Source organism: Dipteris shenzhenensis, chromosome 27, assembly GCF_047967505.1.
Source record: "Dipteris shenzhenensis isolate YYH24624 ecotype China chromosome 27, Dip_SZ_1.0, whole genome shotgun sequence".
In the NCBI taxonomy this organism is placed as follows: Eukaryota; Viridiplantae; Streptophyta; class Polypodiopsida; order Gleicheniales; family Dipteridaceae; genus Dipteris; species Dipteris shenzhenensis.
Window position 1 is genome coordinate 1,638,520 of NC_141622.1, and position 26,535 is coordinate 1,665,054.

Below are 26,535 nucleotides of genomic sequence, written 5' to 3' on the forward strand. Positions count from 1 at the left end.
ATTGAGTACCTCTCTCTTAACAATCGTTGTTTTCAATTTATGACTCGATTTGCATTGCAAATATCGGTCTTATGCCTACGCTCCCTAGTAGGGTGGGGCTTGCAAATCCTAAGAAAAGCAAGCACATTTTAGTAATACAATTGTTTAAAACACAAGATCCTTATTGCAAATGAAAAGAAAGTGTCGCAAATCTAAGAGAATCAGACATCATCTACTTGTGGGTAATGAACATGCATGATTGTGTAAGTAGAAATTTAGCAATTTCTTCAATAGTGCTACATGTATTTCCATCAACAAGGTAATAACCTCAAACTCTTCAACAACACATCAACATGAAGGCATAGAAATGACAAAGAAGGAACCCTATTTATATAACAATGGACACTTAGTGTAAAGTGAGTATATATTATATTGAGCCAAGTTGACATATATGGGAATTAGTCCTTAGAGGCTTCAATATCGATACGTTGAACGAATTCCGAGCAATCACTACCATAAATAAATAATTGGCTGATATACATTGGAAGATGTTCATGGGACAAAAACGAGCACAGCGTTGAAGAAGGGTGGGTAAAATGGAGCCATCAACCTTGGCAGCTGACTTGGTCGCCTTCACTCCAACACTCTACTGTTTGAGCTTATTAGCTTGGCAAATCCATCCATCCCGCTTTGCACCATGGCTCGCCTCTCTCAGCACCAGCTCTCCCTCCTCCGAGATCGACTCCACTCAGCCACCCTCGTCGACGCCCACGCTCACAATGTAGTCCATTCCGATTCGTCTTTTCCTTTCCTTCGTTGCTTTTCCGAGGCAGAGCATGAGGCATTGGAGGATGTTCCTCATACGCTCTCTTTCAAGGTACAGGCTCAATGACACGATAGGAAGTTTTGAGTTTCTACGCAATGAGCCGGCAAGCTAGCCTTTTTTCAGTACGGAATAATTGGCATGTCACTGAATTGGTGCGTGTGGATCTTCCAGAGAAGCTTGAGAGACGTCGCAAACTTATATCGGTGTGAGGCTTCGCTAGAGAGCATAGAGGCTCATCGGAGGTCTCTAGGAGACGAGATGACATGCGTTAAATCCCTCGAAAGTTCAAATATTTCTGCAGTTCTGATCGACGATGGACTCCATTTGGATAAGATGTACGAGCTCGATTGGCACAAACAATTCTTTCCAAATGTTTATAGAGTATTGCGGATCGAAACTCTGGCGGAGCAAATACTAAATGAGGTAAGGAATTGGGTACTCCTTTGCGCATAGCGCAATGGAAACAATATCCAAGATAATTATGATCTCATGTCCACATTGTTACTGAATCTTAGATATTGGAGTTGAGTGACGTTATATCAGAGAAGTTTTGTGTGAGATTCTGATTAAAAAAACCATCATAGAGTCTGGTTTTATTTTAATTTTAAAATTTAAATCGAACAAGTGGCATATGGTGGGTCTTGTGGCTACAGATGTCTTGCATGGTCTGCAGATACACGGAAGAAAGCCCATGATTACGCAAGCTTATGCTGATGATTCATTCTTCACTTCCATGAACACAAAATCTGATCTTTCGCAACTCACGAAGGCTTTATCCTTGTATGGAATAGCTGCTGGTTTGCAAGTGAACTTTTAAAAGTCTAAGCTTCTATCCTTGCATAAGGATTGGCATAGATTATTGTGGCCGGGAGAAATTGTCTTGCCTAATCAGCTTGTTAGACATCTTGGCTATCCTTTGGGATGGAACATCACTCACTGTCAGCAAACAGATTGGGTGCTTGCAAAGCTCAAGAATAAATTGGAATTTTGGAAATTAGCTACTTGGCCTCTTCACGTTCGGCTTTGAATTTGCAATCAATTTCGGTGGCTTATATTCAGTGCCTTTGATAATGTTTGATAGAAAAGACATTTCTTCTTTCATATCCACTATTATGGAGACTTTTTGGTGCTCAAAGCATGGCCATAAGAGTACTAGATTACTCTCTATGCAGCATCTATGTTACGCAAAGATGCATGGTGGCTTGAACATATTGAATATTCATATCCATATTTTGGCTCATAAGGAAAAAATGATGCTGCAATTTTTACAGGGTGATCAGCCTTGGGCTGCTATGATGTCTCATTTACTTTTGCAGTGATTGGTTATTTCCCATTGTGGTCGTACCTAAGAAGAATGGTAAACTCCGAATATGTGTAGATTTTCAGAAATTAAATGCATAGACTATCGCTGACCTGTTTCCAATACCTTTCACTAATGTAATCTTGGATCAGGTTGTAGCCTGTAGGACATGAGATGTACTCATTTATAGGTGGTTATTGTCATTATCTGTGACGTATTCCTTTCTCTATATCTAGACTTATGGATGGTTTGATGAATGGACACTTGTGGAAGGGTATGCCCTTTCGACGGGACACTTCCTATGAGGCATAACCCTTCACAAGAGACACTTCTATTGTAATGTACCCTCTCATCAAGGGTCACACCCTTCACAAGGGGTACACACCTCTTCATGCACATACACTTTGGAGTACACACCTTTTCATGTGTGAGTCTTCACTCTCTATATAAGAGAGGCCCAATTGTATGGATGACACACTACAGCTACACTACAGGCACTCAAGCAATACTATTATTCCTTGTTCTCTGCTATTTCAGTCTCCTTTCTGTTCCTTAGCACATTTCTAAATATAGTAAATCTAGGATTTCTTACAGTGGTATCAGAGCAAATTTCGCTCCTGCTTGTAGGAAATGCCCCCCACCTTCTAGTGCCTATTTGATACATCTCTTTCCGCTAGAAGGATATCCGTGCACATTGTGCATGGAAGAGATGGAGAGAATGAGCGTAAAAATTTTTAGCGCCAACCCTGCCTAAAGTCATCAATGGCCTCTCCATCTCCCACACATCACGAGTTGATGTGAATGGACACGACAAAAATCGTGTCTTTTCATGTGCTTGGGCTCTCCCAAAACCAAGGGATGCACCTTTTCCACCATCGGACATACCTTTTGATGAAGAGTTTTGACTCCTCACCCAAGGGACACACCCCATCATGGAAAAAAGGACACACCTCTTCGTGTGGGGACACCCCTTTTAAAAACAGGGACACACCCCTTCATGAAAAGGTACACCTATTCCAAGGGTCACACCCCTTCGAATAGTCACACCTTTTGGCACCAAGCACTTATTAAAAAAAAAAAGGGTACCTAGTGGGGCTAAAAAGGAAAACCCAGCCCCATACCTTAGGTCTAACCCTAGACTACCCAAGGGTTAATAAACCCACCCTTTAATTTTTTGGGCAACCACCCAACCTAGGCAGCCACAAACGAAAAAAAGGGACGACCATTTTGACGCCTGTACGGATTTCGTCAAGCAGGCTCGCCTCCCTACGCAGCCCTCTTTCCACGCCATATGCAGCCCCCCCCCTCGCCGGTTTGCTGCCCTGGTTTCCTGCCAGTCCCTGCCAGCCTGCAGCGCTAGATCAGCACCAGATTACCTGCCATTGCTGCCGCGCATCAGCCTTTGATAGCTCGCAGCCTGTTTCGCCAGCCCTCTATCGCGATCCAGCCTTGGTAGCCGCAGCCTGTTTCGCCATACGCAGCCTGCCCCCTCTTTTTTGCCACCTTACCTGCCAGATCAGCAGCAGTTCAGTCCCTCTATCGCGATGAAGACAGCCTGTGAAATTCGCCCTGTTGCTGCCTTCCAGTCCTGTCCAACCAGGCTGAGCTCTGTTCCTCGCACCCCACAGGCACTTGTTCTCTGAAATCAACGCAGGAAATCTGCCTTTTCTGCATCCAGCCTTAGCCAATGCCGCTATCTGCCTCGAAAGTCTACCCGGCACCTATTTCTGGTTCACACATCCACGAGGATTTGCAAGGGCAGCAGTATGGACCTCCGGACAGCGATCTGCAGGCCTTTTCTACGCAACAAATTGGCAGATTAAATCCATGCCAGCAAATGAAAGACGCTCCTTAAAGCATGGAAACCCTTGGTAATTCACCCGTCCCTTCAAGGACACCTCAGGCATCATCTACCACACAATATCGTGTTCAGATTGCACAACCAGCCCATTTCGGAGCTATTGCATCGTGGGTCTTCTGTGTCACGTGCCCTCCTAGTGATCTGGACCACATCCTATACCTTCTGTGTGAGGCACCTCAGTTACATTACTTCCTCAGCACAATCCAGGTTGTGTTCCACGAGACACGAAGATACCCAGAACCCGATATTCCTCACGAGTTTGCTGTCCATCTTTGGAGAGATTTTTACCCCTCAGCTTCAACATCTCCAGGGTACTCTCCACCTCCTTCAGCTCCCAGATATCCTCCTATACAGGTTGTACGTTCCCCAAGACAGTATTTACACTCTGAAGACACTCCTCCTGGATATCCTCCACTTCCGATAGCAGCTCCCTATCCCTTCTCAGATCCGTGGACTCTGCAACCTACTCATGTACTCTCACGAGCAATAACACCCATTTTGGCATCACCAGTGTTACCTCAGACAGGACCTCCTTTACCAGATTTCCACGGGTGGTTCCATCCTGCCTCGCCTGCCCCCTCCAACATGAGCAACCTCAGGGAGCAGCCGGAATCTTCTTTCAGGAATGGTACAAACTAGAGTGCAGGTTCGTGCTTTTCTCACGGGGACCTCAGATATGTCGCAACGCTCGCGTGCAGCCTCTTTGGAAATAAGCGACTCAAGTCCAAAAAAGACCCCTGAAGTCAACGTACAAGGCGAAACACTACTGCAACTTCAAATTTCCCAGCTTCAGGACAGCATCTCCGACTTGGTCCAGAAAGTCCAACAACTCTAAGATTCTTGCAGTACCACACATATAGAGGATGACGTGATGCAACTAGACGACTATGTGGACTCATTCCCACCAGAGGTAGAAAACACTGAACTCCGTGTCCTCTAAGCTTCCAAAACTAAAAGACTTGACATTAAACTTCCGGAAGCCTACACTAGTCAACGAAATGGCCGAATAGTTGACCAATGGCTCGCAAAATTGTGCATGTACTTTGATACTGTTGACCTCACTGAAGGCAAAAAGATCGCCTTGGCAACCTTCCTCCTCAAGGATACAGCTTTCCTATGGTGGCAAAGACGCTTAAAGGACGACAAAAGTGTGTTAACCTAGGAACGTTTTGAACACGTGCTCCGTAAGCAGTTCATACCTGCTAATGCGGACTTCCAAGCACGTTCAAAACTACGACAATTGGAGCAAACAAGCTCCCTGTCTTCCTACATCTCTCAGTTCACCACATTGGTGTTGGAGATTGATGGTTTAACTGATGATGATCGCCTACATGCTTTCATCTCAGGCCTAAATCCCTCGTTACGCATTGATGTCCTTAAAGCAAACATCACCACCACAGCTGGCGCTATTGCTTACGCAGAGCGGATAACATATTTCCAAAACACAGGGAAGCAGAGTGCTAATCGAACACAGAACTCTACTATGGCGAAAGGTGCTCGCCCTCAAGATAACCCCAGGTTTAGGAAAAACTCGGGTAATCAAGGTCAGCGACAGTCTCAAGATCCCCACAAGTCTCAGAAATCATATGCTGGATTCCAACAGAAGCACCCCTCCAAGGATTGCGCCTCTTCTTCTTCACAAAGTCATTACTGTCATCCCCAACATAAAGGTGCGGCCACTGACAAGAAGAACAACTCCAGCACAAAAGGAATTTGTACCATCTGTATAGGCGACCATAGATGGTTAGATTATCCCAAGCGACCAAAGCAAAATTCCAATATGGAACCTAGCACTTCCCAAACAGAAGATGCTACCCCAGCACAAGACAAGAAAGGCAAAGCTGTTCGAATGGCAAATACCATCCACCTGAGCCTTGCCAGCAATCCCGAACCTTCCCTGGCCACTCAAGTACTTTGTGTTCAAGGATCGATTCGTGGAACAACGGTCACTATCCTCATCGACAGTGGCTGCTCTCATAACTTCCTAGCTAGTTCTATGGTCGACAAACTTCGGTTGACCACCAGTCCTAGTCTCATGGATTATCAGATTGAACTCGCAAATGGAACTACCTTCTTGTGCAACACCAGGATAAAAAACTTGTCTTTTCGCATCCAACATTATACGGACAAGTTGAACTTCGACATCATGGCTCTTTCTCGGTACAATGTCATACTTGGACAACAGTGGCTCTACAACTATGATCCCCATCAATCAGGTTTCGTAGCCATACTATCCAGTTTGTCCACCAGGGAAAACTTATTGAGCTAACTGGTTCTAGGGATCTCCTTCAACCCGAGTTGCCTCTGCCCTACAAGTAAAGAAGTGGGTTCGTAAACGTCAAGTAAAGACTTCACTTCTGTTGGTTACGGCAATAGAGGAGACACCAAGAAAGGATCCTCCTGAATACCTCAACCAACCTTTTTTCCAACCCTACCTGGATATTTTTCCACAGGAATTGCCAAAGCAGTTACCACCTCGACGACCAGTGGATCACCCAATCGAACTTATTCCCGGCAGTATTCCACCGTCGAAACCTCCTTATCGGGTTTTTTACACTCAAAATGAAGAAATCCAAAGACAGGTGACCGAACTACTCGACAAAGGTCACATTCGGCCCAGTCGCAGCCCTTTCGGATCTCTTGTACTACTTGTGGAAAAAAAGAATAAGTCAATGTGCCTCTGCATCGACTACCGAGCCCTCAACAAGCTCACTATAAAAAACAAGTATCCATTGCCTCGCATCAATGACCTCTTCGATCAACTTCTAGACGCAACATAATTCTCAAAGATTGATCTTCGTTCAGGTTATCATCAAATTCGCATATGAGACACTATGGACACTATGAATGTTTGGTCATGCCTTTTGGGTTAAACAATGTTTGGTCATGCCTTTTGAGTACAAGACAGCTTTTCGAACAAAGTATGGACACTATGAATGTTTGGTCATGCCTTTTGGGTTAAACAATGCCCCGGCCACATTCATGACACTAATGAACGACATCTTCAGGCCTTTCCTCGATAAGTTCGTCATCGTTTACCTCGATGACATCCTCGTTTTCAGCAGATCCCTACATGAGCACAAACAACATCTTCACCAAGTTTTTGAAGTTCTCCGTGCAAATTCTCTCTACATCAACATTGAGAAGAGTGAGTTCTTCAAGACCCAACTCGAATATTTGGGACATGTTATTTCAGCTCAAGGCATCTTTGTGGATCCCAAGAAGGTCGAGGTAATCCGAAACTGGCCTACTCCTAAGAATGTTCATGATGTCCGCTCTTCTCTCGGATTGGCAAACTTCTACCATACAAAGGTCTATTTGTTTTCCGAAATCGCAGCTCCTATGTCCGAATTATTGAAAAGCACAACAATTTTTCAATGGCTTCCCGAAACAGAGTATAGTTTCCAACAACTCAAGCAAGCACTCACTACCACACCAGTTATGGCTATTGCTGACCCAAACCTTCCATTTGAGGTCATGACCGACGCTTCCGACATCGCTACAGGAGCAGTCTTGATGCAAGAAGGCAGAGTTATTATTTTGACAGCCATAAACATTCCGATATCCAAACCCCTCTACTGTTCAGTTCAGCCTATCACCCAGAATCAGATGGCTAGACTGAAAGAGTCAACCAAGTTCTGGAAGAAATGCTTCGACATTATATTCAGTCACGAGTATCTACCACTCCTTGAGTTTGCTTATAATAACTCTTTCCATAGTGCCATCAGCATGACTCCATTCCAAGCAGCTTATGGACACACTCCGATTGTACCAATGAATTTTGTACTTCAACATCGAGTGGCCCTAGCTGATCAACTGGTTCAAGAAATGCAAGACATTCTACTCCAAGTTAGGGATCATATGCGAAAAGTGCAAGAGCGGTATCAACGGTCTGCCAACAAACATAGACGTCACCTGGAATTTGATACTAGTGACATGGTGCTATTATTTGTAGCCCCACAAACCTTGGCTTTTCCTTTATCTCTCCCCCTCACCGACATAGGAGTGTCAGTGAAATTGCGTAACCTGCCAGACCAAGGAACGGTTAAGTCTGTGTTTCCTAAGTTGCGACCACGATACTATGGACCTTTTCGGATCATCAAGAAAATTCACCTTTAAGTTACAAATTGGAATTACCACCATCATGGGGTAAAATCCATCCAACATTTCATATTTCTTGGCTAAAGATGTACATTCCAGGCGATGAATCAGTTCCTCCTGCAGGTGATTATGTCCCAGAAATCGAAGACGATTATGTTCTCCTTATTCCTGAGCGTATTCTGGACCATCGACAGCGAGAGACTTGACATCGACTTATCACATAATTCCTTGTTCTTTGGCAAGATCTGGACGACTCCGACACTACTTGGCAATCTGATGAAGACTTACAGCAGTACCCTGACATTTTATAGCAGTATTTTCAGAATTTACAGTGATATTTTCTGCATCAGATCATTATCTCCACCAGGGTCTTATTTTGAGTGGGAGGGGATGTCACGATCTGTGACGTATTCCTTTCTCTATATCTAGACTTATGGATGGTTTGATGAATGGACACTTGTGGAAGGGTATGCCCTTTCGACGGGACACTTCCTTTGAGGCACAACCCTTCACAAGAGACATTCTATGGAAGAGACACTTCTATTGTAATGTACCCTCTCATCAAGGGTCACACCCTTCACAAGGGGTACACACCTCTTCATGCACATACACTTTGGAGTACACACCTTTTCATGTGTGACTCTTCACTCTCTATATAAGAGAGGCCCAATTGTATGGATGACACACTACAGCTACACTGCAGACACTCAAGCAATACTATTATTCCTTGTTCTCTGCTATTTCAGTTTCCTTTCTGTTCCTTACCACATTTCTAAATATAGTAAATCTAGGATTTCTTACAGTTATAGTGGGTATAATCAGATTATTGTAGCTCCAAAGGATCAATCTAATGCCTGAAGTTTTTTCCAATGGGACAACACAACCCAAAGATCTGCAAGGGAAGGTATTCCTTGAGTTGTATAATGGGAGTAAAGTGAAGCCCTACCGAGCGACGGGTTCCTTGGTGATGCAGATCTCGGATGCAAGTTACTCGGTTGATAATGCCTTGGTGAATTTTATGCCAATACGAGTGCCAGTTAGTTGTTTACTGACAGTGGAAGGGATACACTACATACCGATGCGTGGCAGTTTGAATGTTATGGGGGCATTAGTTCAGGATGATCATATCCATGAAAGGGGTGCTACACTTAATCATGCAGCCATTTAAGTGACGGGACGCCCAATTTTAGATCCTGTTTGGATACACTTAGCTTTGGGTTTCTATCATCTCTATCATTTGCTATTGCAATTTTCTGCAGCTTTCTTGCCTCCATCGCTTACAACAGATGTTTCGCTTCCATCATGCCCAACAGCTTCCTTCGCTTCTGTCGTCCTCACCTTCCATCACCGTCTACGCAGTGTTTGTTGTTATGGAGGAGTATAGAGACCTCCCAGATCACCTTCCCATGTGTCACCTCCACATCCCATTGAGGATTTCAGCAACGATATTATCAAGGGGGAGCAACAAGCTCCTAAAGTTTGCCCGTCTACTGTGGAAGCAAGTGTTGGATGAAACTTTAGCAGAGGAGATACTGGACTCCTACGATGCTGGGGACCACAATGTTGTTATTGACGATATTCATGTTCGTCTGAGTACAACATTGCTGGAGGAAGTGTTTCGGTTCAAGGCACACGCAAACCTAGGACAATTAGCCTCTGATGAGCGGTGTGACACTTATTTTGATGAAGATACCTATTCAAGCTCGCAGGGCTACTTGATTAGTAAGGCTTTCAATGAGGGACTACAGGCGGTATGCAGATTTCTATCAGAGCTCATTGGACTGAAGAAAAGCGTGGTCTATGTGCCAAGGCAATATGTGTCTCGGTTGGTGGCAGCTCTCGAGGATGATCTTGCAGTGGATTGGTTCACAAAATTTAAGAAGGCATTTGAGTCCCAGTTGAAGGCAAATAGCAACGGACAAACCTACTGCAAGCTCGGTCCCCATGTTTGCATGCTGCATTACAGGCTCACGACTAGCCAAGTACAATGGCCAAACACAACCCCAGCACATGGTGGAGGTAGCTCATCGGGAGCCAAGGATGAACAATGCTCGGGAAAACAGAGCTCGGAGGAGCAGGATGACTACACTGACCAAGGGATTGAGGACAAGGATCAAACTCTGGAGGGGAACATCGACGAAGTTGCCTCGAAGGAGAAATTGATAGTTGAAAATTCTGCTAAGGGGGCATATGAGGGAGACCCCAAGCAGCCATAGCAGATACCCGAGCAGAAGACTGGCTGAACAGTAGAGACCCCAGCTAGTGCCAACGCACTTCCCTCGCCTCCCTTTGCTTTACAAGGCTTACTTGTCCTTGAGCCATTCTCCCTTGATGCCTTGCTGACTCAAGACGATCACCATGATAGGTATGCCACTGAGTCACAGTGGCAGATCCTGAGGGAGAACATGGTCCATGCAGTCCAAGCCCTCTATTACTGAGCCAACCACTGGCTCCCTCCTACCATAATTTGTTCCTTTAGGCACAGGGATGAGTTGGCTCGGTTCTTTGAGGAGCAAACGGCAAGACTAAGGTGGGCCCAAGCAGATCTTGCTGCTGGGTGTAAGAGTTTGAAGGAGCAGCTTGATAGCAGGAGGACAACACATGATGAACTGCTCCAGAACTATTCCCTCCTAAGTTACTCATAGCGAGCTGCAGATGGACTATGGCAACCTCAAATGTGAGGTGGACAGATTGTGAACAGTTACCGCCAAGTCCGAAAGTGAGTTAGTGAATATTGCAGCGACTAACGTACAACACCAAGGAAGTACTGCAAAAAGAGAATGCTCATCTCTGTCAGGCGGTTGCAGATGCTGACGGCCTAAGGGAGGAGAACGGAATGATCAGCTGCAAGCGAAGTTGGAGCAGTATGCTCAACTTCAATTTCTTATCCGGCTCCTCCAAGCACCGGATGAGCATCCACACGAGTTGCCCCGAAGACAGCCACCAGACCATGATGATTCAGCTACAGGCCAAGCTGGTGTGCGCCAACTGTCTTAGGACACTAGGCAGACGGGTACCTCCAAGCCAAAGCCTACAGGAAGAGGTACCTCAGGGACCAAGGCAGTAGAGCAAGCAACGACCCAGGTACTATTGCTGCTCAATCCAGTGGGCCAAGTTGAATCAAAGAGCGTGGGCATTCAGACTTGCATCAATTCTGCAGAGGCAGCAGTGCAAGTTTCATTTTTGGAGGCAATTGTTGTGATGTGGGAATTCAAACATCCGGGGAAATTTTTGAGGCTGAGACAATTTTGCCGAGACAAGATCTTCCCAATGACATGCCAGTGTCTGAAGTCTTGCACCAAGTACCAGGCCGAGAAGGGTTGCCTGTCCGATATCGTGCTTGGTGGCAAATTGAGGAGATAACCCTTCTCCCCCACAGACTTTACATCAAGTCATCTTAGGGCCGCTACAATCCTCATCTCTATCTATGATCGAGCCATAAAGGCCTTCAATTATTTTGTCGAGGACGAGCTGCGCGTCAGCACAACATTTTCAAGTTTGAGCGACGGTTGATTGCTGCCTGCATTCGTCAACTCCCCAAGCCTACTATAGCTGCCATCTTACTACCCGCAGATTTTGAGGGAGTTGGAGAAATTATTGAGTAGCCATGTGACAGAGGCAACCACAATGCACAATAACATCCGAGATCTATGCAAGGACCCTTTGACTAAATGGCAAAAGCGAGTCACACCTGTCTGCAGGTACGCGACTCATTTTGAATCGGCACTTGGCATTTCCAATCCAGTTGAAGACCCCTGCTGAGCTCTGGATAGTGGGCTGGCTCACCAACCCGGGTAGGCCTCCCCTATCAGTTCATTGTATCCACAGCCTCATCACGAGCAACAAAGAAGTTTGGGTTCCGACTCGATCGTTTCAGTGCCGTCTCCCCGGTCTCCCGCCATAGATGAAGCTGGACCCTTTGCTCCACCAGCCCACTCCACTCGACTCGACCACCTCGACATTGCGACATCGTGCACGACGTTTCTACAGCTTCAACCCCCGAGCTTCAATGTTTGAGCAACGGCTGGTACTCGCCAGTCCACTGTGAGGACCCAGTTCAAGGATAGCTGAGGCGAAATGTTGGCCCTCTGGGTAAGGCCAAACGGAGCGCAAGTTAAGGCCAACAGGAGCACCGTTCTAGATGGTACTGAGTGCTACCTCGCTCGGAGTCGGTGGAACTCTGGACCAAGCACTGCTCGTAGTTTGAGATGTAGGTGATTACAGGTGGACCAATTGTGAGCAACGGTCAAGCGCACCGAGTGCGCTACCTTTTAGAAGGCGGTCTGCTTAGTTTAGTAGAAAAAGGTTTTGTAACACAGAGAAGGGCAGAAAGAAAGAAAGAAATAAAGTTTATTAAAGTCTTCGGAAGACCGATGGGTCTATGAGACTGTGAAAATCCTGATACAACAAGCTGTGATAGTGGAGCTACTAAACGAGCATCCATACCAATGCAAAATGCAAAAATGCAGAATGGCAGTACTAAGTCCTAAGTACAACATAGTCATGTCGATGGTCGACTATATATCAATCTCAGCATCATCATCAATATCATCATTAACATCGGCAGCAGTAAGATATTAGGATGGATGAGGCAGTGGAGGCATGAAGTCGGCAATAGAGTGCTGTCGGCCACTCAGAGGTGCGGTCATGGCACGTCTCCTGGTTGTAGCTCTGCGTCTGACTAGGGCTACTGTGACCCTCGTCGGTTGGGCTCCGACTCTAAACAAGGAGGGGATGTCCCCAAGTGTGATATGTGTGTTGACCCTCTGTCTGAGCTCTCGGGTCACAGTCATGTTGAGGCCTCGTCTCGTGGGGGTCCATGTGATCTAGCTGAAAGAACTCCGTGATAGAGCTCTGAGAGGGATTAGCCGAGGAAGAAGTCTGCTCCTATCTCCATGCTCGGAGTATCCTCTCGCGGTGTCTAAGTGCCTCATGAATGAAACCTGCCAAACACCGCTGGTCTGTGTAGGAGAGGAAACGGGCCAAAATCCCATAACTATCCCTGAAGAGGTAGTGGAAACGCCCTCGGATCTCATAGTAAACATGACACCTGAAGATGAAATGCTCCTCTGTCTCAACCTACTGCATATCACACAGTGTGCATATGCGCCTCTCCCTAGGTAGTCGCTTTGCTCTACCGTTGTCAATGCGAAGTCTGTGTGAAGAGACCCGGCACTGCCTAAGAGAGATCCTTAGCGAGTGGGGTAGGTGAATCTACGTGTATCCTGGTGGGTCAATGAAACCCTCCACTGTGATATGTAAGAAGTGATCTCTGTAGAAGCTAAGCTTCACTGGGAGTTCACTTGGTCCCAACCAGGTTCGAAATGTGTGTAGCTATAGTAGATCCTCACGGATAACCTGGTTGACCTCGTGTGATAGGAGGGGAGAAAACGGAGCATCCATGTTGTACTGGAAGGGAGGTAGTCTATCCATGTGGAGCCCCAGTCGCTCAAACCATCTCTTTGTACGTGCATACCAGCACCTTTGGTCCTCTCTTGCTGCAACTGTCATAGAAGAGGATAGAGCTATCCATGGTAGCCTACTACACCCCGAGGTGTAATCCCCATATTCCCTAACTCGGTACAGATACGTGATGACCTGAAATGCAACATCTAGTAGGGCATAGGGGCAAACCCTAACTCAGGCTCGGAGATACCACCACTAGAACCTGCTCCCACACTGCCTCCCTAGCCATAAGGCAAGCAGGGTTCTCCTCTTCTGTCTAAAACAACCACCTGTAGAAGTCCATGGGCATCTTCAAAAATATCTTGGGGGTTTGTATGCATCTATCCCTACGCACATCTCAGTTGATGTAGTTGCGTCGTCGTTAAGTGTGGCCAGTGACTTGAAAAACCTGTTGAGTCATCTATCCCCCTCCTTCACCCATTTGGTGCACGATGAGTGATAAGAGAAGGCTCACATAGTCCGTCCCACAAGTTTCTAACAAGGAAGCAAGTTCGCAAAAGGCTTTTCCAGGATCAAATCTGCTCATCCAACAATCAAATGGAAACGTTCCATAGGGACCAAAACTCTACGCATAATTTGCCAAGGCTGTAAAGGGGGTGACCCAAACTTAGCATGAATGATCTGGTGAGGAACGGATGGCTTACCATGAATCATCCGTGATAACATGAGAACTTGTAGCCGCTCCACATGGGCCCACTCTGTATCTGGCAGGTCTAGCCCCCAACAAGGGCTACTGTACATCCCCGTTGGGCGAACCAAGGAGTCAAAAAGCAACCCCTTGGTGTGTGGATCCTGAAAGTGCGAACCTCTCTAGTCTGGCCAATGAAGCATACCCTCTGCTCAAGCGTGCCTGCATCGCAGGTCTCATAGTGGAGTTGGGTCCGGAAAAGATAACCCCAAGATAAGTGTATGATGAAACTATCTCAACAGGTGACCCCTCAAATGTGAACTGCTCCTGACGCATGATGGCTCGAGATGTATTGAAGATCATGACCTTGGTTTTATCCAGGTTGACCTTCAAATCATGAGACTCACAAAAGGACTGTAGTGCGTCTAGGTATCTCTGGAGCCCCTCTGCAGAGGAAGACAAGAGAGCCACGTCATCTGTGTAGAGCAATATCTGGATCAGTGTGCCCACAAGAGAGCAACCTACACCCCCCTGTGTGTGCATCAGTGTCTCAAGCTCGTCAATGTAGAGGCCAAACAAGGTAGGTGACAAAGGACACCCTTGTTTGACTCGGATGGTGCTCATGATCTCGTCTATCCACCCGGATCCTGCCCGAACTTTGCTTGAAACTCTCTTGTAAAGTGCCATGACAGCCCAAATGATCTCTTGGCCATAACCCAAGTCTTGTAGGCGCCGTATGAGGCAGGCTCTTGGAATGGTGTCAAATGCCTTGTGGAAATCCACAAAGCAACTTTAAACCCTCTGCTTCCGTGCCCTCTCCTTGTCGATGATACATCTGAGCGTGAGAATGTGGTCCATGGTTCCATGATCACGCTGGAATCCGGCCTGTCCTGCTGCCTAAGTCCTCAACACTCTGCAAGTCTGCTAACCTTGGAGTCAAGTACTGATGCATAAACCTCAGAGAGAGTGGTGTTATGACGAGCACTCTCCCTCTCACGTGAGCTTGCTAGGTCAGGAAGCTGATACCGAGTGTTTACTGCAAGCCGAGGCGGTTTGGTTGTACAAGTTTTCATCAATATAATTCTTCTATGGTGTTGTACACTCAGTATTGTTATTTCTATGTAATGTGAACTCGGTTATCCTGTCACCATACAGTTCTTCCCTTAGCAACTATCCCTAAACTCCGAATGTAATGTTGGCATCCGTTGTCACCCGGAGCACGCTGCCCTAGAGATTGCAAGATCATCTTCATCGACACTGCACAGGGTTTGAAGTTGGTCGTGGGTGATTGAACAGAACTGTCAATAGTGGCTGAGTTAGTCACCACATATGTTTTGACCCTAGTTAGGGTCCATCATAGGTTTTGGTTCTATGACTACTCTAGTGTTGTACTTCATTCTTGTTGCTGCAATCTCATTTCAGCTTCCATCAGCTTCCATTCTCCTTCTTCCCTTGCACTCTCTCTAGTGTTGTACTTCATTCTTGTTGCTGCAATCTCATTTCAGCTTCCATTAGCTTCCATTCTCCTTCTTCCCTTGCACTCTCTCTCCCATTTTTCCAACACTTTTATGGTGCTCTCTTGTTATGCATTTAGCCAAACCACTTTGTACATCATGACAATATTTTCATTCTTTACTCCACATATTTAATTAAGCATATCATCCCAATCCCCTTGAAGGATATCATGCTGACTTCCCCCCCCCTCCCCCATGCTATTCATGAGCATATCCACGTACTCAGAAAGATAGCTTGCTATTTCTTGCCTCACTTGCATGCATTGAATAGCATCTTCTCTGGAGTTTTTTAGGTTGGAATATGAGGTTCAATGCCCCATCTGTGAGCCCCCAAATGAGGAGAACAAAGGGGCTGCACAGCTTTATGCGTATGGGTGTCGATGGTGTCACATTTGCACCTGTAGGGGGATGGAACAGAGCTGCCATGTGGGCAGCAATCAGGCTGCCACATCGGCAGCATTAGTATGTTTTCTTAGGTTTATTTTAGGGCATCCATGTAAGCTACCCAGGCCTGCAGCTATTACTGGCATGGGCCTTGGATAGGGCTTTGATGAGCAGCTGCTGAAGCCTGTGTGGAAGGCACATTGGCAGCTTAGGAGGAGTCTACAGCAGATGGTGTAGCATACAGAGCCATTTTGGGTGGCTTGGCCATGGTATGCAGTAGTTGTTGGTGCAATTGTCGGCTGTTGTATTTGGATTCTATGTATATATTATTTTGGCCCTACATCTGAGTGTCCACTAGGATCTGAAGTGCTTCCTCGTAAACCGCATTTGATAAAGGCACAGTATAGCCCTTAGTCCTGGCCTGTCAGGCCGATGAATGCCTTCCAAAATGGATATCATGGTGATTCATAAGGTAAGTTTAACACCTCTACTGAAGTCTACATACCTGATCTGCGCACTAGTGCTTAGGTGCTTCTGCAATCCTTTTGCTCATCTTTCAGATTGTGTCAGTATGCCATTGAGGTAGTTTCTACATAATATGAACTTTTCAAGTGAAAATATAAGTGTGCCTTAAAAACAATTGGTCTTTATGAATGAGACAAACCGAATAAAACTACACACTCTGCTCAATGTTGTATAGTGATTATTGTTTGTAGCTTTCTTTGTTAATTTGGATTTGTACTTGCAGGGTCCTCCAGGTGGGATGGTCTGGACTCTGGACAAATTTGTAGATCGTTTTGAGGCCACTTTGACAGGATATCCTTTCAGAACCAATTTGGATAGACATTAATGAAGGATTTTCTCATTTGATCAATGGAATTGTCTACTGTGTGCTTTGATCTATACCTCCTTACGTTTTCAGAGAAAGTTGTCGCTTTCAAGAGCATTGCTGCTTATCGCAGTGGACTTAGTATAGATCCACTGGTCTCAAAACAATCTGCAGAAGGAGGACTGTTGAGAGACCTTCAGTGTAAGCTCCTACCTGACCTAAACCGTTGAGTGAATAATAAACTTTTGATGGAATCTTAACAAGCTTTGACTGGAATTTGAAGATCTCAGGTGGTAGTCCGGTGCGCATTATGGACAAAAGTCTTGTGGATCTTATATTTGTGTGTGGTCTGAAGGTGGCGACTTTACGAGGCATTCCTATGCAAATACACACTGGGTACGTCTTTAAATTTTCCTTGCTGATTTTTTTTGGGTGGCAAGGTAAGAATGAGGCAATCAGTTGTGGATCCGTGCATATTAGGCTTTGATTCACGACGAAGATTATTATCTTATTGAAATTTAGTATTAATAAAAAAAATTAGTCTTCCTTTTACCAGTTGTGAAATGATCAAAATATAAAGGGTCTGCCTACTAATGAGAGCTGCTAACGGACACTGTACTCTGCAAAGTACAGTGGTAACATGAGAACAGTGCTCCACATATGTAGAGCACATCTGAAAACCTTATGTAATGAAAACCTGACGTGATCCAAGTTAGTGGGAGAGGACATGCTCAGCATAGAGGGGAAAAATTGTTGCCACATGCTCGGGCTGCTTGGGCCCAGAGGGCTAAAAGGTATGCAGTAGAGGGCTCCCTATCCATCCCCACTGATTGAATTTTGTGTTTTCTCAAACTAGGGGGACATAATCATTGTACCTCATTCTTGATATGACATCTCAATCCACTCCCTAATCGAAACAGCTCTTCCTGCTTCCTTCTTCATATGCACATCTATCCCTCTCACTCCCTCTTCCCTCTCTTTCTTCCCCATTCTCAGTGCTACTATTCTATTCCCCATAAGGATCTGTAGATCTACAGATCCTTCTTATGGGGTGGAAGTGACACCAAAAGAAGGATAGCTAAGGTTAAGTGGGCTTTCTACACGAGACCAAGGAAGGAAGGAGGATTGGGTGTCATAAATATACAACTCGCAGAGCCTACAAATTAGCAGCTTTATGGATAATTAAAGCCGTCACTACTCCTGAAAGTGATTGGGCTAACCTCCTTCTCAGGAACTTCAAGCATGTAAGGCCTTTCAAAGCTCCTAGATGGAAGGACTATCCCCTTTTAGTAGCCATTGTAGTCTGCCCCAGCGGCCAGGTCATCATTTCCCCTTTATGGTATTTGAACCCAAAGTAAATTTTATATCGTTTATTTTTCATTTTCCTTACTTCAATGTACAGAGCTGATTACTGCGATCAATACCACAAACATTGCAACAGAAAGCTTTGAATGTTAAATGCAAAGGCAACCTCTATCTTGGTCCTAGGACCGATTAAGGATTACCATCCTTGTAATACACCGCAACTCGTCCATTTGTGGGGAGGTGACCCCTAAAATCCCAACAGATGAAGCCAGTAGACTGTGGGTGATCCATGCCTTGCTTGTCATGCCAACAACGAAAGGGAGTACTAGCGTCAAAGAGAGAGAGAGAATTTGGCATGCCCGCACCGGAAGGGAGTGCTAGCATCAAAGAGAGTGAGAGAATTATTCACGAGGGAGGAGAGCTTGCCATGAGAAGAGAGAGAAGGGGGAGTGATGCCACCCAAGCACCGTATAGTGAACTGAGAGAGGGAGGCTCGTGCATGGGCGCACTTAGGAACTGTCACCCTCCCTCCTCCAAAAACCAGTTAAAGTCCATGAAAAAATGCCATCTTATTATCAAAGAGTGAAATGGAGGGTGGCCTGAAGGCCAAAGCCCGACCCCCCCAAATAATACAAATACAAGCCTTTAAAGAGGAACCAAATGAGGCTCAACCAGCCATTTGAACTGGGTCTTCCCTTCAAAATTCCCATTGAGTTACATTTTACAAATTTGCCATTGGCAATCAAATATCCCATTTTGTCCCAAGGCTAAGCAGCTAAGCAGCCCACTACACCATTCAGCAGTTTGCATCCTGCCTACAATCGATATTCCTCCATACGTAAATCCTATGGATAAAGTTTAACCATAGCCAACACTATGCAACAGTCTTACAGCCATTGTGGTGGGATTGTATAGCTGTTCCGTTATCCCTTTGAGGCTTAATTTGCACATTGAGTACCAACTGCATATAGACATCGTATGTTTGTACTTGATTTACCATTTCATCTGCATCTATTCAGCTTCCACGCCTTGATTGTACATGTGGGGTAGCTGTGTTTGCTGGTTAAATACTTGCCCTGTAGGTGGGGTAGCCATGTTTGTTGGTTAAGGCATTATATTGGCTCAACCAGATGGTCGGTTCAAGGTTGGATTATCCAGTCTACTATGCCAATCGGTTGTTGACTCCCACAGAGTCTAAGTACTACCAAGCGATAAGATTTGGGCATGATATTCAGTGTGCAAAAACTAAGGCATTGTTTACTTGGCAACCCTTTTGTGCGCCATCACTTATCTTTGGCCTTTGTGAGGGTAAGATGATACTTCAAAGATAGGCTTAGAAAACACTAGATGAACATATCTGTCTCACTAATGATGAGATAAAGCCCATTAAGCAAGAGCCTTGGCACTACAGGAGCAGCCCTTAGTGCTTCGAAACTACCTTCTGGTTTTGTAGTGCACATGCTTTGACCTAGGAAATCCAAGAGAGGAAGATGGCAAGAAGTTGAGACCCATGTCAGGTGCCAAATCTCGGCTAAGATCTTGTAGGCTATATAAGGTGATCGCTTGTCATTGTCAAATGTCAGCTTTGCACCTCTCCCTTAGGGAATGAGGCATATCCACTCAAATGAGAAAGACAGCGGGCATCATGCTTAGATCAAATCTCTTGGAAAGCATGGCAAAGCACGGTATCGACTAGGTCTCAAAGTTGTCAAAACAAGTCTAGTGTGGTCCACTCTATCTTGAGCATCTGTACTATGGAAGTGCCTCCAAGGCTTCAAGCATCTGGCTATTTGTGAGTTGAATGGATCAAGAAACCACCGGATGGACCTGGGTTCATAGCTTCTCTTCTGTGGCCCTCTATCTAGGATGTAGAGTCGTCTGTTCGTGCTATAAAAGAAGATGGTTCATCTCCAAGATCTCTTAAGGGTTAGTGTGCATCTGATTGCTCCCGTTGTGAAGGCATTGGAGTTGTGTGCTTGTTGATTCAGGCCTTCTAGTGAGGAAGAACTTGTGAGTCATCCTATCGCCTTGTTGGCATCTACTTGGCTCAAGACGAGTGGTGAAAGTGCTCCACTTGTTTGGTCTTGAGTGCGTGCAACTGGACTCTAGCACAATCACATGCACTAAGGATTGCCATTGGTCAGATGCGGGCTTCGTCCCATTAGTTGAGGATCGAGGCAACGAGAGTAGTAGGTATATCGAGAGAACAACGGGTCTGCACGCTATGTACGGTGGGGGCGGTTGAGATAAAGGAGCATTTTCTTTGTGTTTGCCCAACCTACTATGAGATCCGGGGGCATTACCACTGTCTCTACCTGGAGGGGAGTGGCTTCGGCCCTCTATCACGACTGATCCATTTCCATGATCAGGTCTGTATCGGGCTCTATGTGATGGAGATGTGTCGGCACAGGGAGACACTATTGCGACAGATCAAAGAGCAGCAAGGGATGGCCAAACCACCACAGGACATAGAGGCTGACCGGGCACAATGATGCATCACAGACTTCTATATATTTGAGTCAGCAATCCCAGGACACACTGGAGTAGAGGAGGAGGAGCTAGCCGACATGAGAGTAGTCTGGATTAGTAGCCGACATGGTACCACCGAGAGAGGGACACAGAGACCACATGCACGACAGAGTCCCAAGAGTACATTCAATTGAGGTCCGACCTATACTAGCTTTCTTCAAGGCGGACCGACAGAGACGCGAGGGGTCACTTTGGACATAGCTTAGAGAGTTCAGAGAGCGAGGAGACCGCGTCCCCCACCACAACATGAGCGGCTCAATAGACACAGATACAAGATATCTTCGCAGCCCATCAGAGAGCCATCACTGTGCCAGGTTTTGGTTTTTGATTCTGTTTCTGAGTCCCATCTCCGAGACTGACTGGTTTTTTAATTTATACCTGATACTGGATAGATTGATCTGGTCCACTATGTAGTTACAGTTGACTATTTCTATTCATGATTTTATGATTTTATGATTTTGTTAGCATAGATTAGTACTCAAGAAGGGCCCTAGCACGCCCTTTGCTTCAGCCCACTGAGGCTTGTATGAGTTCGCTTTTCAGTGTACTCTGTCCCATAGGCCAACGAGGCCTCCCGTGGATGTTTTCTTTCCTTCTTCTCTCTCTCTCTCTCTCTCTCTCTCTCTCTCTCTCTCTCTCTTAACTGTCATGCGCCAGGAGCAGTTGACATTTGATGGGTCACCTGTTGAGATAGTTTCATCATACACTTATCTTGGGGTTGTCTTTTCCGCACCCATCCTCACTATGTGACCCGTGATGCAGGCACGCTTGGGCAGAGGATATGCTTCATTAGCCAGACTAGAGAGGCAGTGCTTCTGCTCACACTTTCAGGATCCACGCACCAAGGGGTTGCTTTTTGACTCCTTGGTCCATCCAACGGGGATATACGGCAGCCCATGTTGGGGGCCAGACTTGTCGAATACAGAGTGGGCCCGTGTGGAGCGGCTACAGGTTCTCATGTTATCACGGATGATTTGTGCTAAGCCATCCATTCCTCATCAGATCATTCAGGCTGAGTTTGGGTCACCCCTATTACAGCTAGATGCAGCATTTCAGGTCATCATGTATCTGTACCGAGTCAGGGAATATGGGGATTACACCTCTGGGCGTAGCAGACTACCATGGCTAGAACTGTCCTCTTCTATGGCACTTGCAGTAGGAGGGGACCAGAGGTGTTGGTATGCACGCACAGAGAGATGGTTTGAGCGACTGGGGCTCCACATGGATAGACTACCTCCCTTCCAGTATAGCATGGATGCTCCTTTTTCTCCCCTCCTATCACAGGAGGTCAACCAGGTTATCCATGAGGATCTCTTACAGCTACACACATTTTGGACCTGGTTGGGACCAAGTGAACTCTCAGTGAAGCTTAGCTTCTACATAGATTACTGCTTACATATCACAGAGGAGGGTTTCATTGATCCCCCAGGATACACACAGATCTACTTATCCCACTCGCTGAGCATCTCTATTGGGCACTTCCGGGTCTCTTCACATAGACTTCGTATCGAGAGCGGTAGAGCAGAGCGACTACCCAGGGAGAGGCGCATATGCACATTATGTGACATGCAGGAGGTTGAGACAGAGGAGCACTTCATCTTCAGGTGTCCTGTTTACTATGAGATCCGAGGGCATTTCTACTGCCTCTTCAGAGATAGCTATGGGATTTTGGCCCGATTGCTCTCCTACCTAGATCAGCGGTGTTTGGCAAGTTTCATTCATAAGGTACTCAGACACCGCGAGTGGATACTTCGAGCACGGAGACAGGAGCATACTTTTTCCTTGGCTGATCCCTCTCAGAGCTCTATCACGGAGTTTTTTCAGCCAGATCACATGGGCCCGCACGAGATGAGGCCTCGACATGACCGTGACTCGGAGCTAGTGCCCCGATAGCTCAGACAGAGGGTTGACACACAGATCACATTTGGGGACATCTCCTCCCTGTTTAGAGTTGAAGCCTGACCGACAGGGGTCACGGTAGCCCTGGTTAGACGCAAAGCTATGACCAGGAGATGGGCTAGGGCTGCACCCGTGAGTGGCCGACAGCACTCTATCGCTGATTTCATGCCTCCATTGCCTCATCCACCCTGATGTCATGATGATGATGATGATGAGATTGATATACAGTCGACCATCGACATGACTATGTTGTACTTAGGACTTAGTACTACCATTCTGCATTTTTTTGCATTTTGCATTGGTGTGGATGCTCGTTTAGTAGCTCCACCACCACAGCTCGTTTGTACCAGGATTTTCACAGTCTCATAGACCCATCAGTCTTCCGAAGACTTTAATAAACTTTCTTTCTTTCTTTTCTCTCTCTCTCTCTCTCTCTGTGAACTTATTGGAGAACATACAGTTTGGATGGGCTTGTGAGTTGATGACCTCAGGAGTGGGATCCCACATGTATGCTCCCGATTGCAACTAGTTGAGATGATGTTCGAAATGACAACAGAGGGTACCGCGGCAGCGGAAGACTGATAGATAGTCGAAAAATTCACATCGAAGTGTTTGACTATGGAATCCAAAACTTCTGTGTAGTCAACATACATATGTGCAAGCCAGTAAATACAAAATGCTCCAACAGGGATGTAGAACCAACAAAATATATTTCCATCCAAAAGGACACAATACAAAAGGAGTTCAAAGTCCCACCAAATCATGGTCCTCTGGCCTTAGCAAAAGGTGTTGTCCTAGTACCTTCATGGCACTTCTAGATCCTAAGCCTGCGTGCTCCTCGTCAAGCTTCTGTAGACTTTAGTCACCGTACCTTTGTTATGCTCAAGTTGAGGCAACATGACCTCGGAAGGGTCAGTCGACATTTTCCTTTAAAGGATCAATGTTTGTATCATATTTGTTTGGGCTTCATGCAAATGATAAAAAAGGAATCAAGGTCAAGGTCTTTGGTGAGTGAGGGAGACATGGCACAAGACTAGGTGGATCTAAGGCTGAGGGGTCTAAATGCATTAAATGTGCCAAGGGGCAAATGATTTCAATGATATCCCAAGAGAGGGGTAAATGATGCATTTAGGAGGTAACCTAGAATGAAGACATGTGGCATACTAGATCCATCTAGGGAATTGGGGCTCGGTGGAACTTTGCAAGCAAGAGCTTTCGCGTAATTTTGGTATTCTGAGTTTTGCAACCACCGAGGTTGGCTAGGAGGAAATTTTTTGTGCCTGCCCCGTGATTGACTGTCGAGTTGACAAAGTAATTGAGTGATTGTGATATTTGGTATCAGAGCGAAGCGATCTGTGAAGGTGTGAGAATGTTTGGTGGAGCGTCGGTCTGTTGCTCGGATTCTTCGTTAACTTTAACGAGCTATGACCGTGAAGCCATTAGAGGAGCTGGGATCTTGTCTTACGGGATTAGAGAAAAAGACTAAGGTTGTAGATTGTTTGCGTTGTCTGGTTCAGGCCATTGAGTAGTTCATCAGTTTGGGTGGACGTTGAACATCAGGGTAGCGCACGCGTTGGTCACAGCTTATTGACTGTTGAGCTGACGAACCTGAAGAGATTGTAATATCACTGCATCATATTGAGCGGACATAGTATCTCTCTCCTCGACCTTGAATTCTGTCAATGCTCTCTTTGATTCTTGGATGACACCGGTGGTTTTGGGCTAGCACATAGTAGAAGACAGTGCCCCACTTATTGTTCAGCAAGGTCTTGTTCTCCATCTCTCCGCCTTCCATCGCTTTCACAGCCCCAGAATCACGCGCTGACTCTGACTAGTGCAAATCTTATTTGCAAGGAATCGGCATACGGAAGCGTAATTAAAAGCTGGATTTTCTTTTGCGCAAAAGCCTTGGCTATTCGTCTAAACAAGCAGGGCGTGCAACGACGAAACCATGTAACAGGAGGTCGGTTGGGAAGGAGACTAGAAACAGGCTGAGGATGGATATCGGGACTCGGGAGTAACGCATGGAAAGAGCGGTCATTGATGAGTGCTCTTTATTGCTCTGATGTGGAGCAGAAATGTTGGGTTGAAGAGACGTGAGTTCTGGCAAAAAGATCAAATTTAACAGCCTTGGCAGAGTTGATTGTTATATTTTGGGCAGAGTTGATCGTTGTAAAGAGCTCTATATGGTTGCAGTTAGCAGATGACGCACCATCCATGAGACCAGTTTGGCGTGTGTTGATCATGTGGATATACCAGGGGGCTTTCCATTTCCTTTTTCCCTCTGTTTTATTTTTTTGGTTAAATTTCTAAAGCTTCGAGGTGTGTGAGCTGGATCGGGAGTGAGATTATGCTTTTGGATTTGAGGATTTGAGGTTTCTGAGATTGCAGGAGTTTCCCTAGCCTAGGGAAAAGTGGTTTTGGTTGTAGTTTGATATATGCCTGGTTAGCTGTAAATTTGGGAGTTGGGCTTTCGATTGTGGATACAATTTACGTGTGTTAAAAAAGAAGAAGAAGAAGAAAGAAAGAAAGAAAAACACACACGCACTCGTTGACCTAAATGGAAGTAGAAGAAGAAGCTTCTAGGGTGGATCCCGTAGAGTCGGGAGTCCGGCCGACCCCGCAGGTGTCGCACCCAGCAGGCCATACACTGTCTGGCAGAATTGCCTTATTGGAGGATGCCTTGCAACAAGTTTTAGTGCAATAGTTACAAGCAAATGTAGGGCTATCCGAGCTCAGGAAAATGGTTTATAGAGAAAACACTTCTTACCTCCTGACGAAGCATCCTGAGCTTGGGATCAGTATCGAAACCTTCGTTAGAGAAATTTATCAGTGGCAGAATACACTGATAAGTTCAGAGAAAGTGTAATGAAAGTTTATGAACCTCTACCTCAGTCAATCTAGGTAAAAGATTTTATCTTTGGATTGAATGATCGGATCAAAATGGAAGTTCAGGCTAAGTATGCGAACACGCTAGATGAAGCAATTACCATAGCCCTGAACTATGAGGATGCCAAAGGGAACAGACCAAGTGGGTTTATGCAGGTTGGGACTCAGTATGAGTACCCGAAGAAAACTAGGTTTAAGAAGAAGTGGATTAGCAAAGGAAGTGTCTCACAGCCTAGTGGTCAAGCCAAGCAGGCGAAGCTAGTTGAGACTCCTAAACCACGTACCACCATTGGAATGAAAAGAAAAGTAACACCAATGGCAGCCTGGGCTTGGTCGAAGTCTTCTTTGAACCCAGAGCAAAGAGAAAAACGAGGAGAGAAGGCTTATGTTTTGGATGCCTTCAGCCTCATCAGTGGAAAGATTGTCCACGAAACAAGGATCGTTGAATGGCTGAGATGGTGATCTCAGAATGTGATGTGGAAATGGAGGGAAGTCCAAGAGCAGAACAAATGCAGATTCAGCTAGCGGGATCTTCTCAAAGGTCAGTACCTGTTTTGTTATGTGTGTCTGTTGCTAAGCTAGTAACTAGTGCACCTGATAATGTCCTCTCAAAGCCCGCAGCAACGGGGTATACGGCCTTTAATGATACAGAGTTAATTAAGATGAAAGGGCAAGTAGCCAATCATGATGTCATTGTGTTGTTTGACTAAGCGTTAACGCACAATGTAATTAACTCCAAGCTTATAAAGAGGATGAAATTAAAGACTAGCCCTTCTGACTATACATATACAGTCAGAATGGCAGACGGAAGTTCAACTGAAGTATGGGACCAAAGGGTTACCCAGTTGGAACTTCGAATTCAGGACTATGCTGAGAAGCTTGATTTTGAAATGACAAAGCTTGCTCACGCAGACATAGCCCTGGGTAAGGCTTGGCATTCTAGGAAGAATCCAACCTAGATTAGAAAAAGCACATTTATTAATTCAAGATGAATGATGTGCTGTATGTCTTACGAGGTGAAAAAG

The 26,535-nt window shown here is 45.7% G+C and overlaps 1 protein-coding gene across 1 annotated transcript in view; it reads left to right on the forward strand.

The window, feature by feature from the left end:
• Window positions 1-541: 541 nt before the first annotated feature.
• The window catches only part of NODGS (nodulin/glutamine synthase-like protein), a 136,469-nt gene continuing 110,475 nt past the window's right edge, over window positions 542-26,535 (forward strand). Inside the window, exons 1-5 of the mRNA XM_087398593.1 lie at window positions 542-856; window positions 977-1,228; window positions 16,808-16,875; window positions 16,974-17,089; window positions 17,179-17,284. Coding sequence (XP_087254719.1) covers window positions 677-856; window positions 977-1,228; window positions 16,808-16,875; window positions 16,974-17,089; window positions 17,179-17,284 — 722 coding nt within the window. The 5' untranslated portion in view covers window positions 542-676. The remainder of the gene's footprint in view (window positions 857-976; window positions 1,229-16,807; window positions 16,876-16,973; window positions 17,090-17,178; window positions 17,285-26,535) is intronic.